We start from the raw sequence: 15,000 nt of genomic DNA on the forward strand, positions 1-15,000 counted from the left end.
TCGGGTGTTGGATTTTTCAATCAGATTTTTCAGGTTTAGTTTTATATTATAGTTGGTTTTATATTATATAAAAACAGGGGGGAAATGTAAGAATAATAATGCATTTTATTATTCATGTTGATTTTTCATTATTAAGCCTGTTAGTTTTGTAGGTTTAGCTTTATACTATACACGAATAATGATGTATTTTATTGTTCATGTGTTTAGCTTTATATTATATAAAAACAGGGGGGAATGTAAGAATAATAATGCATTTTATTTTTCAGGTGTTTGATTTTTATCATTAGGCCAACTTGCTTGGTGTGCTTTGCTTTCACTTATGTATGTTAATTGCTCACACACACACACACACATAGACAAAACAAGTTCATAGTGTTCCAGCTGCTTTCGCTCCCCTTTCCCTTAGAGCTGGAACACCTTTGTTATCAGGGACACCGAAGAAAAATAAAAAGAGAGGGTGCGCAGGAGCCGGGAGGTTTAGCACATAGCTCCGAGAGACTTTTTTGTAGGTGTTGACATGTTAGATATACCAGCAAATTTTCGTAGATATAGGTGAAAGGTACAACCGGGGCAGATTTTTTTTTTTCTAATTATAGGGCGCGCTAGCGAGCCATTTTTTTAAACAATCGCACCTTAAAACAACAACAAAAAAAGAGGATTTCACCAGGCCTGATGTGTGTGCAAAATTTCGTGAGATTTTATGCATGTTTAGACTGTCAAAATCAGCGTAGTTTTATTTGCGAACTGCCCGTTGCCATGGCGACAGCTTTTTACGAAAAATCACAAATATCATATTTTAACATCAGGAAGGTCCACAGAGTCTTCGGAGCAATTCTGAGGTCGACCTGGTTAACCTGCGAGGAGGAAAAGATCAAAGAATAAAACATGTACTTCATTTACCCAGTAGGTGGCGCTACCACTACGATGAAAAATAAGTTTGGAGATGTCTTCAGGCTTCGACTTTTATCAAATGTTAGTCGGGTTTTTGAAGAAATTATCATGTGGGTCAAGTTCCAGTAGCTATTGTAATCAGAGCAAATTCTTACTTTAAACTTAATTCAAAATGCCCGACTTCCTGTTGTGTTTAGCATATGGCTCCAAGAGACTTTTTTGTAGGCCTTGAACTGTTACGTATACCACAAATTTTTCGTCGATCTAGGTGAAAAGTACAACCGGGGCAGAATTTTTTTAAATTTCTAGGGGGCGCTAGTGAGACTTTTTTTTTTTTTTTTTTTAATTGCATAAAAAAATGTTTAAAGCGGTAAGCCAGTAGCCGGTGTTGTGCCAGAGATTTCGCTCGGCATCACCGGCGCGGCGAGTGATAAGTGGCAGATTCGAGAAAATGGATGGAGGTATCAACTTTGAAAAGACATGGGTTTCCGTTTCACAAAGATCCACCATATAGGCACCCAAGATGCTCCGTGTTCACCTTCAGTCATGTTTGCCACGGCTGGTCTTCCAGCCAGGAGCACCGTGTTTGATACAGAGGAGGTCTCATTGCGGCGAACGAGATACAGCGGCATCGCCGTGCAAGCGGGCCGGCCTGTGTGAGTCAATTTTAGATAAATACAAGCCCCAGGGGTCGGCTTGTCAGAATGTTAAAGTTGGACTTTAAGAGCACCAGTCCACGCGGGTGGAACTCGGAGAAAAAGTAAGTCAACCTAAGCGTGGTGGACCTCAGAGAAAAAGTAAGTCAACCTAACACTTTAAATTAGGGATGTTCCGATCAGGTTTTATGACACCGATACCGATCATGCATGAGTGAGATCGGCCAATACCGATACAGATTTCGATCACATGGAATACCTGTATATTTTTCCATTTATTTATGGTAACTGCTATTATGCATTACCTGAAAAAACAGGACGCGCTAACCAGTCGATCACCGTGCCGCTCTTGGTCAGACATAGAAGGTGTCCACATTGCCGTAGTTTTGACAAAAATCTATATATATTTTCAAAAGCATGAAGAAATACAAAACCATTACTGGCACAATACCACAATTACTCAGTCACAAAGATAACTGAAAAACTTATATTTACCAGCTTTTAGTAACAGTTTTTAACAGATCAAAAGAATCAGCAGTCTCAAAATACCTAATTATGCAAAAAGTCAAATAAATAACATGCCACCTAAACATTGCATGGTTCAGAAAATATCCAAAGTAGAAAATATAATCACATGCAGGCTTCACTCGAATAAACTATTCAATGAGTTTCTAAATTGAAACGACTCAGGAACTTGGTTTCTTGTCTTGTGCATAGACAAACTATCTTGTGCATTTGTCAATGAGAAAAAAGTAACGAATCATGTATAACACATTTTGGAATACATATGCCTCGTTCGAACATTGTCATTAAAAGCAGTACGCGAGCGAAAAACACAGGACTGACATCCGAGCTCCATTTAACACTTGTAAAATTGAATAGGCCTTCTTTTAGGAAACTTTGGATGCAACAATACACTCTCTGGTGGCGCTACGTCTGTAAAGTATTTGCGTCCCGGTAGCATGTAGCTAGCGAGGCTCGAAGTGGGCGAGCAGACGGCGGAATCTGGTGTTTTCCACCACCAAGAATGGTTGGTCAATCAACTCCGATAAATTTCATTATTTTCCTGGTTATTTGCGTTGCCTTTTGCCTGTCACGCTGACATGGGTATGAGTTGATCAGCATGGGCTGCGTTAGCTGTTCATTGTTGCTGTGCTTCAATGCAGTGAGCCTCGTAAACTCACCATAGTCTTCCAAACGCTTGTTCTTCAAATGTCGGATTAAGTTGGTTGTGTTGAAACTTGTGACCATGCTCCCCCCGCAAGCTATCTTTTCATGGCACATATTACAAGACGCAAACTACACACAGCGCACCACATGAACTGCGGGTGATCGGATTCTTTGATCTGCAATAAAAGGCTTTGATCGAATATGCCGATCTCGTGCCCGATCGATCGGAGCATCCCTACTTTAAATGGAATTTATAACAACCTATGAGCAATTCAGCTAATGAAAAAGCTTCTCGGAATGCAATGTGTTTGAGTATCTTGGTGACTTATGACATGACAACGTATGCGGCATGAAGTGCACCTCAGCTGCATGGAGGCTGCTCATTTCTTGCTCTCTTTAGTCAGACATCCATCCATCCATCCATTACCTATACCGCTTGTCCTCACAAGGGTGCTGGAGCCTATCCCAGCTGTCTTCGGGCAGTAGGCGGGTGCACCCTGAATTGGTTGCCAGCCAATCGCAGGGCACACAGAGACAAACATCCGCACTCACAATCACACCTAGGGGCAATTTAGAGTGTCCACTCAACTTACCATGCACGTTTTTGGAATGTGGGAGGAAACCGGAGTTCCTGGAGAAAACGCACGCAGGCGCGGGGAGAACATGCAAACTCCACACAGGAAGGCCGCAGCCGGGATCGAACCCATGACCTCTGAACTGCGAGGCGGACGTGCTAACCAGTCGATCACCGTGCCGCCCTTGGTCAGACATAGAAGGTGTCCACATGTATTGGGCTGATTGATCCCTGTTATTTTTGACAATATTAGCAATGTTATTGACAAGGACTTTGAGTGACAAAATATAATCAGTCCCTCGCGTGACCTCACACAAGGCATGGGGGAGGAGGTGTGGTCAAATTGCTAATTTCTGGTAGGAGTTTCTGAACACGTTAGTTTTGTACTGATTTCCCCAAAACAAATTGTTAAGTTAAAATGCAAGCTAATGTCCTTTTCCTGATAAAAAAAAAATACATAAATTGAGCTTGTTATTGATAAATAGAACGTCCCGGCTCTCTAATCCCTTTAAGGTGAAAACAACACGATTCCGACCAAATCAAGTTGCTTCCCAGAAATCACTTAAGGGTAATGGTGCAAACACCTTGAACGCATTTTCCCCTAACAACTTCATCTGGCCGTCATTACCATGCGGTAATGAAGTTTACATTGAAATACAAACACATGTGACATGCATATTTGTAACGATAGAAAGTAATTTTTTACAAGGAAAATGAGAGTAAGAAGTGTACCAACCTGCTGCGTCTAGCACAAAACGAGGCTGCTTGCAAACTTCGCCTAGCAGTTGATGATGTTGCTCGTTCTCTTCTTTTATTCCACAAAGTTCCTCCTCGTACTTTGTTGTTGTTGCACACATAATCACACGATAATCCCAACAAATTCGGACTTCATCTCTTCTTGACCATGTGTCGTGTGCTTCTCTTTGTTAGCGGCTAGCGAGCTAAGATAAATAAGATAACTAGGCCGAGAAGCATCAGCGTGCGCCGAGACGAGTTAATCTGGACACTAGGATTTAATAAATGATGTCGTAGTCCGTTAATGTATCGATGGACGTCCTGTGTGGAGGCTGCAGTGGGTTCAGCACTAAAACGGAAAGAATGATTTTGCGTAGGGTGCTGTTCCGCAATGAAAACCCGTGCACAGGAGCAGATGTGCGGCGAAAGTTAGGACACGCCCCGCTGCGATATGATTAGCCGCTCGAAACTGGGCGGAGGCGGCGAAACGAGTGTGGAGCACTGTCATCAAGTCACCGACTGATGTCGCCAATTGTGCTGCAAATTGAACCACTTCTCTGTTAAAGGGACACTTGGATGAGCTGAACATTGGTACTTATTAGGGATGTGCGCGACTAGTCGTTTAACCGTTTAACCGTCTACGATTTATTAAACGTTTTGTATTTTACTAGTCGGTTAAACGCGGCATTAAGTATCACGCATCTTGTTCCACACGCCTCTGCCTCGGCCTCTGTAATCATGCTGAGCACCAAGAGAGAGAATTGCTCCCTCGCCCCCTAAAAAATCCTATTTTTTGTGTAAGCTTTCATATTACATTAAAAATACGACCTCTGTCTTGTCTGCTGTATGAACACATGCGTCGTCAAAGTGGCCCGTCTGCGCAGAAGAAGAGACGACGTCACACCCGATGTTGTGTTTGCGGAAGTAAATGTGGTCCAGCGTGTCGGGGCATTCAAGTGATTAGGTAGCAGGTAGAAATAAATACAGTATTTGGGGGAAATTATGAGGCGAGGCTTTATTATCTCATTTCATGGAGACATCACTAACGATGACTTCACGTCATAACCCTGCGTAAAAAAAATCAATCTGAGCTGTGGCTGAATTACTACGATCGCCATAAATGTCCACTTTATGCTTCACGTTTCAAGTGGGATTAAATTAAAGTAAAATATAAAGTCAATAGTGTTACTCAAAACAACTTTGCAGATTCGATCCCCCTGCTGCCAGCACTTTCACTCCGCCTGCGCGGAGCGCATCTTGGGCTCGTCAATGTCATGTACAGTATATGCGACCTGGCCGTTTGGACCGCGAACGCATTGGAAAAGATCGGACACGTATCTGATCTATGACCACATACTGTATGAAAGCGACCCAGGTCGCATTTGAAAAAATCGGAATTGAGCCATTCAGACTGTCATAAAAAAATCTGATACAGGTCGCATATGGGCAAAAAAATCTGATCTGGGTCGCATTTGCTTGCAGTTTGAACCTAGCCTTAGAGGAAAGACACACAGCTGAAACCTTGGCTGCTCTCCTGCGGAGTATGATGGGTACATGGGCACTACAAAATAAAGTCGTCACCTGTGTGCATAATAATGCAGCTAACATGGTGCTAGCGAATGAGACCCTGCTGGACTGGGAGTCGGTACCATTACTCATTACATTACCAGAGCTGGGCAGTCCGTCTCTGGGCCATACCGGTCGGACCCTACGGCCCGGCCGGATGTCCATTTTTGGGGCGGGGGGGCGACTGACAAATAAAAAAAAAAAAGGCTGGACTAAGCATGGTTGGAAATCGATCTTAGTTCGGTCCACTAATTGGCCCTCATGCATGTGACGTGCTCGCGAGGCGGCAAAATTTCATCTCAGCCTACTTTGTGAAAAGCTTCTTTTTAGGCTTCTTTCTCCTCCCGAGTCGGCACGAGCGACAATTGATGTTGTAGGGATTGTGCCATTGCCCCCCAGCACCCCCCGCCCCCTCGTGTAATGGTATGCCCCAGTTGCAGGTGGGAGGCGTGGGTTACGTGATGTGACAATGAGGAAATACAAACACACTTGAACGCACGTTGCTGTCTCACGTCTCTTCTTACACAAACAACTGCCACATTGATTCACATGACTGACGCATTGTGCTGTTGGTGACAGGTCTGCAACACATTCCACACACATAAGGATTTGTTGCCGCTCTAATCGTTACATTATATCACATTTCGTGATAACATACAGTTTCCCACACGTAGACGATGCCCCACGCAGCTCGTTGCTGCTGCAAAGCAACTAGTTTAGCAGCATTGTGTGTGGGAAGAATGTACTCACCCACGTTTCCCCTTAGCCGCCACCTTCCAGATCATTTTCGCAATAAAATTAAATGCATCGTCTAGTCATCTCGGTCTCTTTATGGTTGTAGCAGGCATGATATCCATTGTGGTCGCTGTTTTGAAGCGACGCCCCCCGACTTGTTTCAAAACAACTTGTGTCCACGAGTATATATATTATTATTATAATTATTATTATTGTTTTTTTGGGGGAGTATATTCAAGCTGCGCGCAGCTCTGACTCAAGGATGTTGCAGCCACATCAAGGTGGAGTTCATGCTCTTCTCTGGCGTCTTCCCTATTTCCGGAAATACGCCATAGCAAACCAGCTGAGTATAGTGGTTTGCTGGTATGCTTTTATTTTGAAGGCTGGGAAGGAGGGGAAGTGTGGAAAATAAATAATTAACTTGACTACGACTTCTGGCTGTCTGTTGGACCCAAATAATTATACGATACGACAAATCCAACCCCGGGGCTCGCAATGCAAGTAAGCACACGCGGTTGGCTAAGTACTACTGGCGCATTTGAAGCGTGTCCACAGCGGGTTCAAATTGTAAATTAGCCAGCTAATGATCTTTTAAAAGCCTCTGCCGTTAGAGCATTGTTTATGAATATGGCTGGGGGATCGCGGCCGGAAGGGTACCCAAGTCAAGGGTGGAGGGCCGGACGGGCAAAAAAAATGGTCAAGTGCCCAGCTCTTATTCATAATAAATGCCATGCATTGCATTGGAAAATGTATCAGAAATGTATTTCTCTTTCAATTGTTCACCTTTATTCAGTCAGTTGTTGTTACATCAATAGAATATAAATTAACAAACTGTCCTGAATGTTCGGGCTAAAATAGCCCCTAAATACACACAACATTTGCATTTTAAACTTTGAATTCAATATGTATTAAAATTCAAGTTTTCTTCCTTCACTGTTAACCCCAATTGTTAGCTCTACTTAAAAATGCATGTACAATGTATGTAAATGTTGAAGGACTACTAATACTTTTGATTTTAAGTATACTCTACTAATCTGAGTCACTTTTCGAACGTACTCATAAATATAAATTGAAATAACACACCCGAAAGAAAGTGGGGCTCAGTGATTGGTTGGCACTTGGGCCATTCAAAGCCTCGGAGAAAAAGTTATCTGCCATCTTGAATTGATCACCCCAGCAGCGTTTTCTCACGGTGGAACGCTTTTTATTTGACGGGGTTTTTTTCTTCAACATTTTGGAGACAAAAATATCTCTATTTGGGTTCATTTACGTGTTAATTTACCGTAATTTAAATTTATGCTGTTAGTTTCGCTGCGACCAAATATATAGTTCTACATTCTCACACTTAATTTTATTCTTATTGTTAATACTAGGTCTTTCTTGCTTTGTTGAGTATTGTGAAGTAATACGCCAATTCGGGTCGTCGTCCACCTCCCCCCCTCCTCTTGTTAGCTAACCTGGATGAATCCACGTTGTTTTCGCTGCGTTAAACACGACCGAATATATAGTTTTACGTTCTAACACTCGATTTTATTTTCATTTATTGTCACTACTAGTTTCTTCTTGCTTTGAAATAGTGTGTTGTAGACTAATACGCCAATTTGGGTCGTCTTACATTTGCGTCCTCGCACCCATTCGACGATACTTTGGCTCTCTCACAGCGGGCGCAGTGGCGTTGTCCGACAGTGGAGAGAGGAGACCAAGCATCGAGTCAGTGTTTAATTTTTTATTTTTACTTGTTACACTTTACACATAATAACGTTTGATTTGTATATGGCACAGGTGCCTAACTGTGATTGTAAACAGGAGTTATTGAGGATCAATTAAGTGTTCATTTGAAAAGGAAAAAAATACACGTTTTTGACTTCTTGTTTTTTTTTCAGATGTAATTTCTAAAGCCTTCCCCTGCCACAAAGAGGATATTGAAAGCACTAAAACCTCACTCCAAGAGAGAACTCAATGGCCAGATCGTGCCTGAACTTCTGCGAAAGATGAAGGTTCATAAACTTTGTTGTTCAAACTCTTTTCTGTGCTCTTGTTTAGACCAATAGTTTTGTTTTATTTATGACCATTTCTAGTAAAATGGTTGGCAAACTGCATTATCATCCTTTGTCTTTTGTGTTGACATGAGATGCATGTGCATTCGAGAGCTAGCTATCATTTTGGGTGATGATCCTGCTGCCTTTTTCAAGTTCTGCCATGTAAATAACCGAATTTGTTTTAATTAATGTAACTGAAAACTAATTAAAAAATAGTATAAGTTTGTTGAACACCATATATATTAAAAACGCAACAGAAAATGAAAGAAAAAAAATCTACGGCAGAACAGAAACTAGAACAACAAAACATAAATTACAAAAACCCAATCCATAGATTGGCAAGCATCAGAACAATTAACAACGCACTTACAATTACATTACAAATCACCAATTTACAAATCGAAATCAGAAAAACAAACATTACAATTGTATTATGTTATATTTCTTTGCAAATGGCGCTACGCCACGGCAATACGAAGCGAAATTAAGTTTTCAATAACTTTTCATCCAAAACATCTTTAGATTAAGCACCCAAAGTTTGAAGACAATCGGCTATGTTTTCTAGGAGGAGATTGTTAAAATGTAAACTCTACAAAAAGCCCAAAATGGCACCAAATTCCAAAGTAAAATCAAAATGGAGGCCTTCCTGTTTAGGGTATGACTCTAAACATTTTTTATAGATTTTAGGCAGTTACATACAACAGAGAATGCTTTGTTTAGAAGGGATTATGAAACGCAAAATTTGATGTCCCACTCCCATCATGTAGCACGTTGAAAACGTCATTTTTCTCCCTGTTGTTGTCCCAGGTGTTGAAATGGTACAGCCCAAGTATGAAGTCAATCAAGTTAACCGTCTAGGACAAGCGGGAAAAAGTTGACACCTGTAAATGTGCAAAAATGGGCCAAAGTTGTATTTTCAAATACTCATAGCTCATTTTCTGTATATTTCACGGGATGGCTACCAAAGTCGTTTTTGTATGTCATGGAACAGAATTAAAAGAACACAGAAATGGCCAAAAAAGACACTAGTTAATATATTTGTATTAAGTTATACTGGTTCTTGTCTTGATTTTTAAAAAAATATATGTATTTGATTTGCTTTAAATTATATTGATTTCTTTTGTGTGAACACTTGCATGCTTGTTGTTGCTGTGATTTTTTTTCAATATATTTTATGTGACACAGACAAATACTTTTTTTTCCTCGTATTATTTGATACAAACACTCAATCCAACAGTTACAGTCAATATAATGGCTCTTATTTTTAATATTTTTTTTGTGTTAGGATGAAAATGACATGAACTCCTACCACCAAACGTCTGTGGGAATACTATGAGTTGAAAATGAAGACACTCCAGTTACCCCATCCACAGTTGGGATTGTGTTGGAAGGTAGAGTGGTCATGAAAAAGCTTGCCAACCTGCCGCATGCCTTTTGCCTCCTTGTGGGCCTTAGGCCTCTTTTTGATAAAGTGTTTACCATTTGCCAAAGTGCTGCTATTGTGCGTTCTGTGAATCGAGTTCACTTCCACCATGCAATGCTGCTACCTCAATTTTGTGTTGGTGAGTCAGCAAAAATAAATACAAATAAATAAATCGTCCAAATGGTGGCTTGTATCTCAAAACTTACAAGTCGAGTCACTTGTATTTTAAGGTAACACTGTATTAAAATGTGCATATTTACATATATACATATTTATAAGTACATATTTATAAATAGACCTACATATTTATAAATAGACCAACAAGACCAACAAGAGTTGTTATACAACAAAGTATTTTTTTTAATTGTTATATTATCTGTATTTAAGTTTCTGTTGGAAAAAATAAAACTCTAAAAATGGCTTTGATTTGTACTGTGGCTCCTGTGGTCTTTATCTACTGTGTGTGGGCTCGGGGATGGGCCAAAGGGGTTGTGTGCACTGTGACCTGGGCAGCGGCTAAAGATGGACTGTTGGGACGTAGAATATCACCTCTCATTTTAGCACTTCTGTCGACTGAAAATGACATCACAGCTGCCCTGAGGGCTCAAATAACGACAAATCGTGGCTCAGTTTCAGAAAACAGATGAGCTGTGATCGTTACCTGAGCCCTGAGCAACTGTGATATCCTTTTCAGTCGAATGACGTAATAAAATGGCCGCCCCCCGTGATGACTAAAAACAGGTGGATTAACTCTTATTCCACAAACGCAATATTTATCAGAATGCCTTGTTTCAACTAGTGGGCTTGCATGGATCACATTCTTAAAAAGTAATATGTTTGGGTTGACATCGCTTTAATAAAGTATTTGCATAAGAAAATCAATCCTCTTATTCGTGTTAAGGGTATTAAAATTCAAAAAAATAATGTCACAGAAAAATCAAAGGACATCGAGGATATAGTGCCTGCTACAGCAAAGGGACGTAGATGACTAGACGATGCATTTAAGTGTATTGCGAAAACGATCTGAAAGGCGATGGAGAAGGTGGTACATGCGTGTGTAGCTTCTTTACAGTACACACACAAGTGACATAACACCCTCGCCGCTGCCAAATTAGTTTGCTTCGCAGCAGCAACGAGTTGCGTGATGGATCCTCTCCTCCGAGGCAACAAATTGCCGGGCCAAGCCAGGGGAAACTCTACGTCATCGCCAGAGCTGGGCACTTGACCATTTTTTGCCCGTCCGGCCGCGACCCTCCACCCTTGACTTGGGTACCCTTCCGGCCGCGACCCCCCGGCCATATTCATAAACATTGTCGGCCCCGCCCCATTCCGCCCTCCGACCAAAAAAAAAAAAAATCCAGAAAAGAGAAATCCTCTAACGGCAGAGGCTTTTTAAAGATCATTAGCTGGCTAATTTACAATTTGAACCCGCTGTGGACACGCTTAAAATGCGCCAGTAGTATTTAGCCAACTGCGTGTGCTTACACCCCGGGGTTGGATTTGTCGTATCGCATAATTATTTGGGTCCAACAGACAGCCAGAAGTCGTAGTCAAGTTACTTATTTATTTTCCACACTTCCCCTCCTTCCCGGCCTTCAAAATAAAAGCATACCAGCAAGCCACTATACTCTGCTGGTTTGCTATGGCGTATTTCCAGAAAAAGGGAAGATGCCAGAGAAGTGCATGAACTCTACCTTGATGTGGCTGCGTCATCCTTGAGTCGTGCTGCGCGCAGCTTGAATATAAATAATTATAATAATAATGATAATATAGATACTTGTAGACACAAGTTGTTTTGAAACAAGTCAGGGGGTGTCGCTTCAAAAAGACAGCGGCCACAATGGATATCGTGCCTGCTACAACCATAAAGGGACCGAGATGACTAGACGATGCATTTAATTTTATTGCGAAAACGATCTGCAAGGTGGCGGCTAAGGAGGAACGTGGGTGAGTAAATTCTTTCCACACACAACGCTGCTAAACTAGTTGCTTTGTAGCAGCAACGAGCTGTGTGGGGCATCTTCTAGGTGTGGGAAACTGTATGTCATCACAAAATGTGATATAATGGACTGATCAGAGCGGCAACAAATCCTCATGTGTGCGTGGCATGTATTGCAGACCTGTCACCAACAACACAATGCGTCAGTCATGTAAATCAATGTGGCAGTTGTTTGTGTAAGAAGAGACGTGAGACAGCAACGTGCGTTGAAGCGTGTTTGCATTTCCTCATTGTACCATCACGTAACCCGCGCCTCCCACCTGCAACTAGGGCATACCATTACAAGAGGGGGCGAGGGGTGCTGGGGGGCAATACCACAATCCCTATAACATCAATTGTCGATCGCGCCGGCACGGTAGTAGAAAGAAGCCTAAAAAGAAGCCTTTCACCGAGTAGGCTGAGATGAAATTTTGCCGCCTCGCGAGCACGTCACACGCATGAGGGCCGATTAGTGGGCCGGACTAAAATCGACTTCCGGCCATGCTTAGTCCAGCCATTTTTTAAGATTTGTCAGTCGCCCCCTGCGCCCCAAAAATGGACATCCGGCCGGGCCGGAGAGTCTGACCGGTCCGGCCCAGGGACGCACTGCCCAGCTCTGGTCATCGCAACATGTGCGGAGGGCGGAACGGGGCGGGGGCTGACAATGCTCATGAATATGGCCGGAGGGTCGCGGCCGGAAGGGTACCCAGGTCAAGGGCGTGGCCAGACCGGCAAAAAACGGGTCAAGTGCACAGCTCTGGAAAACAGTGTGATAAATGAAGAAATCCAAATGTCAAAAGTGTCGTTGACTTGACCACAATGCTGCGTGTGTAGACATGAACAGTATGTCGGTGGCTGTCATGCCCGCCAGTCATTCAAGTGTACATCTGGCACCTAGTCCACTGATAGTGTAGTGGTACACACGCCTGAGTTGTGTGCGGGCAGCGTGGGATCGATTCCCGCTCAGTGACAGTGTCTATGTGTGCTCTGCGACTGGCTGGTGACCAGTTCGGGGTGTAGTCTGCCTTCGCCCATTGACGGCTGGGATAGGCTCCAGCAACTCCCCGCGGATAAGTGGTTTGGAAGATGACATGACATGACATCTGGCACCTGTGTATGGGCCTGTGAGGTTGATTTTTGACCCAACATAAAACATTACTCGTATATAACCCAATATAGAGTTAATTTTAACCAACATTTGGATTAATTTATAAGAAATAACCCAGAATTCTGACCCAACACAAAAAATCCAAAAATTGGGTTAATGAAATAACCCAACTGTTTTTAGAGTGTAGCAATTCATGCTTTAGTGATATCAGTCTTCTCTCCTGGGAAAAAAAATAAACTTTGACTTGAAGCGTACAGCTAAACTACAGACAGTTAAAATAATTTTTATTTATTTATTTCATATGTGGGGCGGCACGGTGGTCGACTGGTGAGCATATCCGGCTCACAGTTCAGAGGTCGTAGGTCCGGCCTCCCTGTGTGGAGTTTGCATGTTCTCCCCGTGCCTGCATGGGTTTTTTCCGGGTACTCCGGTTTCCTCCCACATTCCAAAAAATATGCATGGTAAATTGATGGGACACTCTAAATTGCCCCTAGGTGTGATTGTGAGTGCGGATGTTTGGTTGTCTCAGTGTGCACTGGGATTGACTGGCAACCAATTCAGGGTGTCCCCCGCCTACTGCCCTAAGACAGCTGGGATAGGCTCCAGCATGCCCACGACACGTGTGAGGATACGCGGTATAGATAATGGATGGATGGATTTCATATGTGAAGTACATGCACAATTTTCACAGACAGTGAAAATGTATATTTCCATTGCACTCAAAAGAGATTACTAGAGCTTGAACCACCTGGCACGTTGTCTTGATGCAGGGCTCCATGGTGCCTCAGCATTGCCGAGATGTTCCCATTACTCGCCAGTTCTCTTGAACACAAGAGACACTTCACCTGTGGCAACGCACCCGCGCAAACAAATGTTTATGCAACGATGTGTATTCTGCAACACTTGTGTGTCCATACAAGCTATGCAATGGTGTCATCTTTCAAACCGCTTATCCAACTACTGAGTTTGCTGGCACGAACAAACTACAAGCTGTGTCAAAGGAAGAAAGAGAAAAAAAAAAGTCACTCACTATCAACACTTAGCACTCGAATAGCGTTCAATGCCTGCTCACAGTGTGGGACATCTCAGCACTACGTCCAAACTCAATGAATTTATCAAATGCCAACAATTACTACTAATAAAACAAAATCTTTTATCTGTGACAAGGGCCTTGGACTTGACTGACTGGTACGGAAGGGCCTCTGGGTCAAAACTCAACAGAGCTAGGACCCAAGCACAATTTTATGGACCGTGGACCGCGACAGAAAAGACAAGACTACCTCTGACACTGATACAAACTGATCAGAGAATACTTGGGATCAAATTTGGCAAAGATGGGGGCGGGGAAACAATCTGGGGTGACGTGATAGGGAAAGTGAGAAAAAGACTTGGTTTTGGGGGGCTGAGAGAGTTGACTATAGAGGGGAAAGTTTTAATCATAAAAGCTGTTATTCTACCCTTGCTTTAGATTTGGACCGTGCCGTCTTTCATTTTATCTGAGGGTCCAAGTGGGAGAGACTGAAGAGAAACACAATGAAGAAAACCAAGGGAAAGGGAGGAAAAGGAGTGCCGGACCTCCAGCTCTCCTTGGAGAGCCAATATGTAACCCTGCACCTGCGAAATGCGCTTGGAGCTACACAGGAAAGGTCTTGGCAGTGACAGCCTGGCTCACCGGGAGAGGCTGGGGAAAAGGAGCAAGAGGGTCGAGGAACTCCGATGGGCGCCCTGAGAGGATTCAACTGGAGGAATGCTGCTTGAGAGGGTGGGATGAGGTCCCACTTAGTAAGGAGACACTACACTTCTGTACAACAGGCTCGATATGTTTTATCTAATCTGTCTTTTAAACTTTAGTATTTTATGCATAGTTTACCTTGTATTAAGTTTAACATGTTGATCTTTAAGCTTACAAGGATATTATCTTAAAATTGTTGTTTGTAAATAAAACTGTGCTCCATATTGGAGAGATGTAAATAACATCTGTCCATTGTAACAATAAAACTTGTTCAAAAGAAAAAAAATCGGTTCTTATCAATTTAATATCTGATACGTCCCCTATCCCGGGACCATATATTAAATTGTTTTTTGGAACTTGGAGATGGAATGGGGGCTTGCTCCGTCCACTTCA

The 15,000-nt window shown here is 42.5% G+C and overlaps 1 protein-coding gene, 1 long non-coding RNA gene and 1 pseudogene across 4 annotated transcripts in view; 2 read left to right on the plus strand and 1 right to left on the minus strand.

Moving 5' to 3' along the window:
- Positions 1 to 4,487, minus strand: part of LOC147127737 (uncharacterized) — a 26,604-nt gene extending 22,117 nt beyond the window's left edge. For all 3 annotated transcript variants that reach the window (XR_015084180.1, XM_086020387.1, XM_086020388.1), the window contains exon 1: positions 4,028 to 4,487. Coding sequence is in view for 2 of the 3 variants with exons in the window: in XM_086020387.1 (XP_085876513.1) it covers positions 4,028 to 4,148 (121 nt within the window). In the remaining variant the exon portion in view is untranslated. The remainder of the gene's footprint in view (positions 1 to 4,027) is intronic.
- Positions 4,488 to 7,500: 3,013 nt separating this feature from the next.
- Positions 7,501 to 9,948, plus strand: LOC147127738 (uncharacterized). The gene is made up of 3 exons (XR_015084200.1): positions 7,501 to 8,037; positions 8,211 to 8,324; positions 9,652 to 9,948. It is a non-coding gene; the product is annotated as an uncharacterized LOC147127738 (long non-coding RNA).
- A 4,897-nt stretch (positions 9,949 to 14,845) lies between these two features.
- LOC147127739 (U2 spliceosomal RNA) overlaps positions 14,846 to 15,000 on the plus strand; it is a 201-nt pseudogene continuing 46 nt past the window's right edge.

The sequence above is a fragment of the Filicampus tigris genome, chromosome 21 (assembly GCF_054856515.1).
Source record: "Filicampus tigris isolate MCC_2025a chromosome 21, RoL_Ftig_1.0, whole genome shotgun sequence".
In the NCBI taxonomy this organism is placed as follows: Eukaryota; Metazoa; Chordata; class Actinopteri; order Syngnathiformes; family Syngnathidae; genus Filicampus; species Filicampus tigris.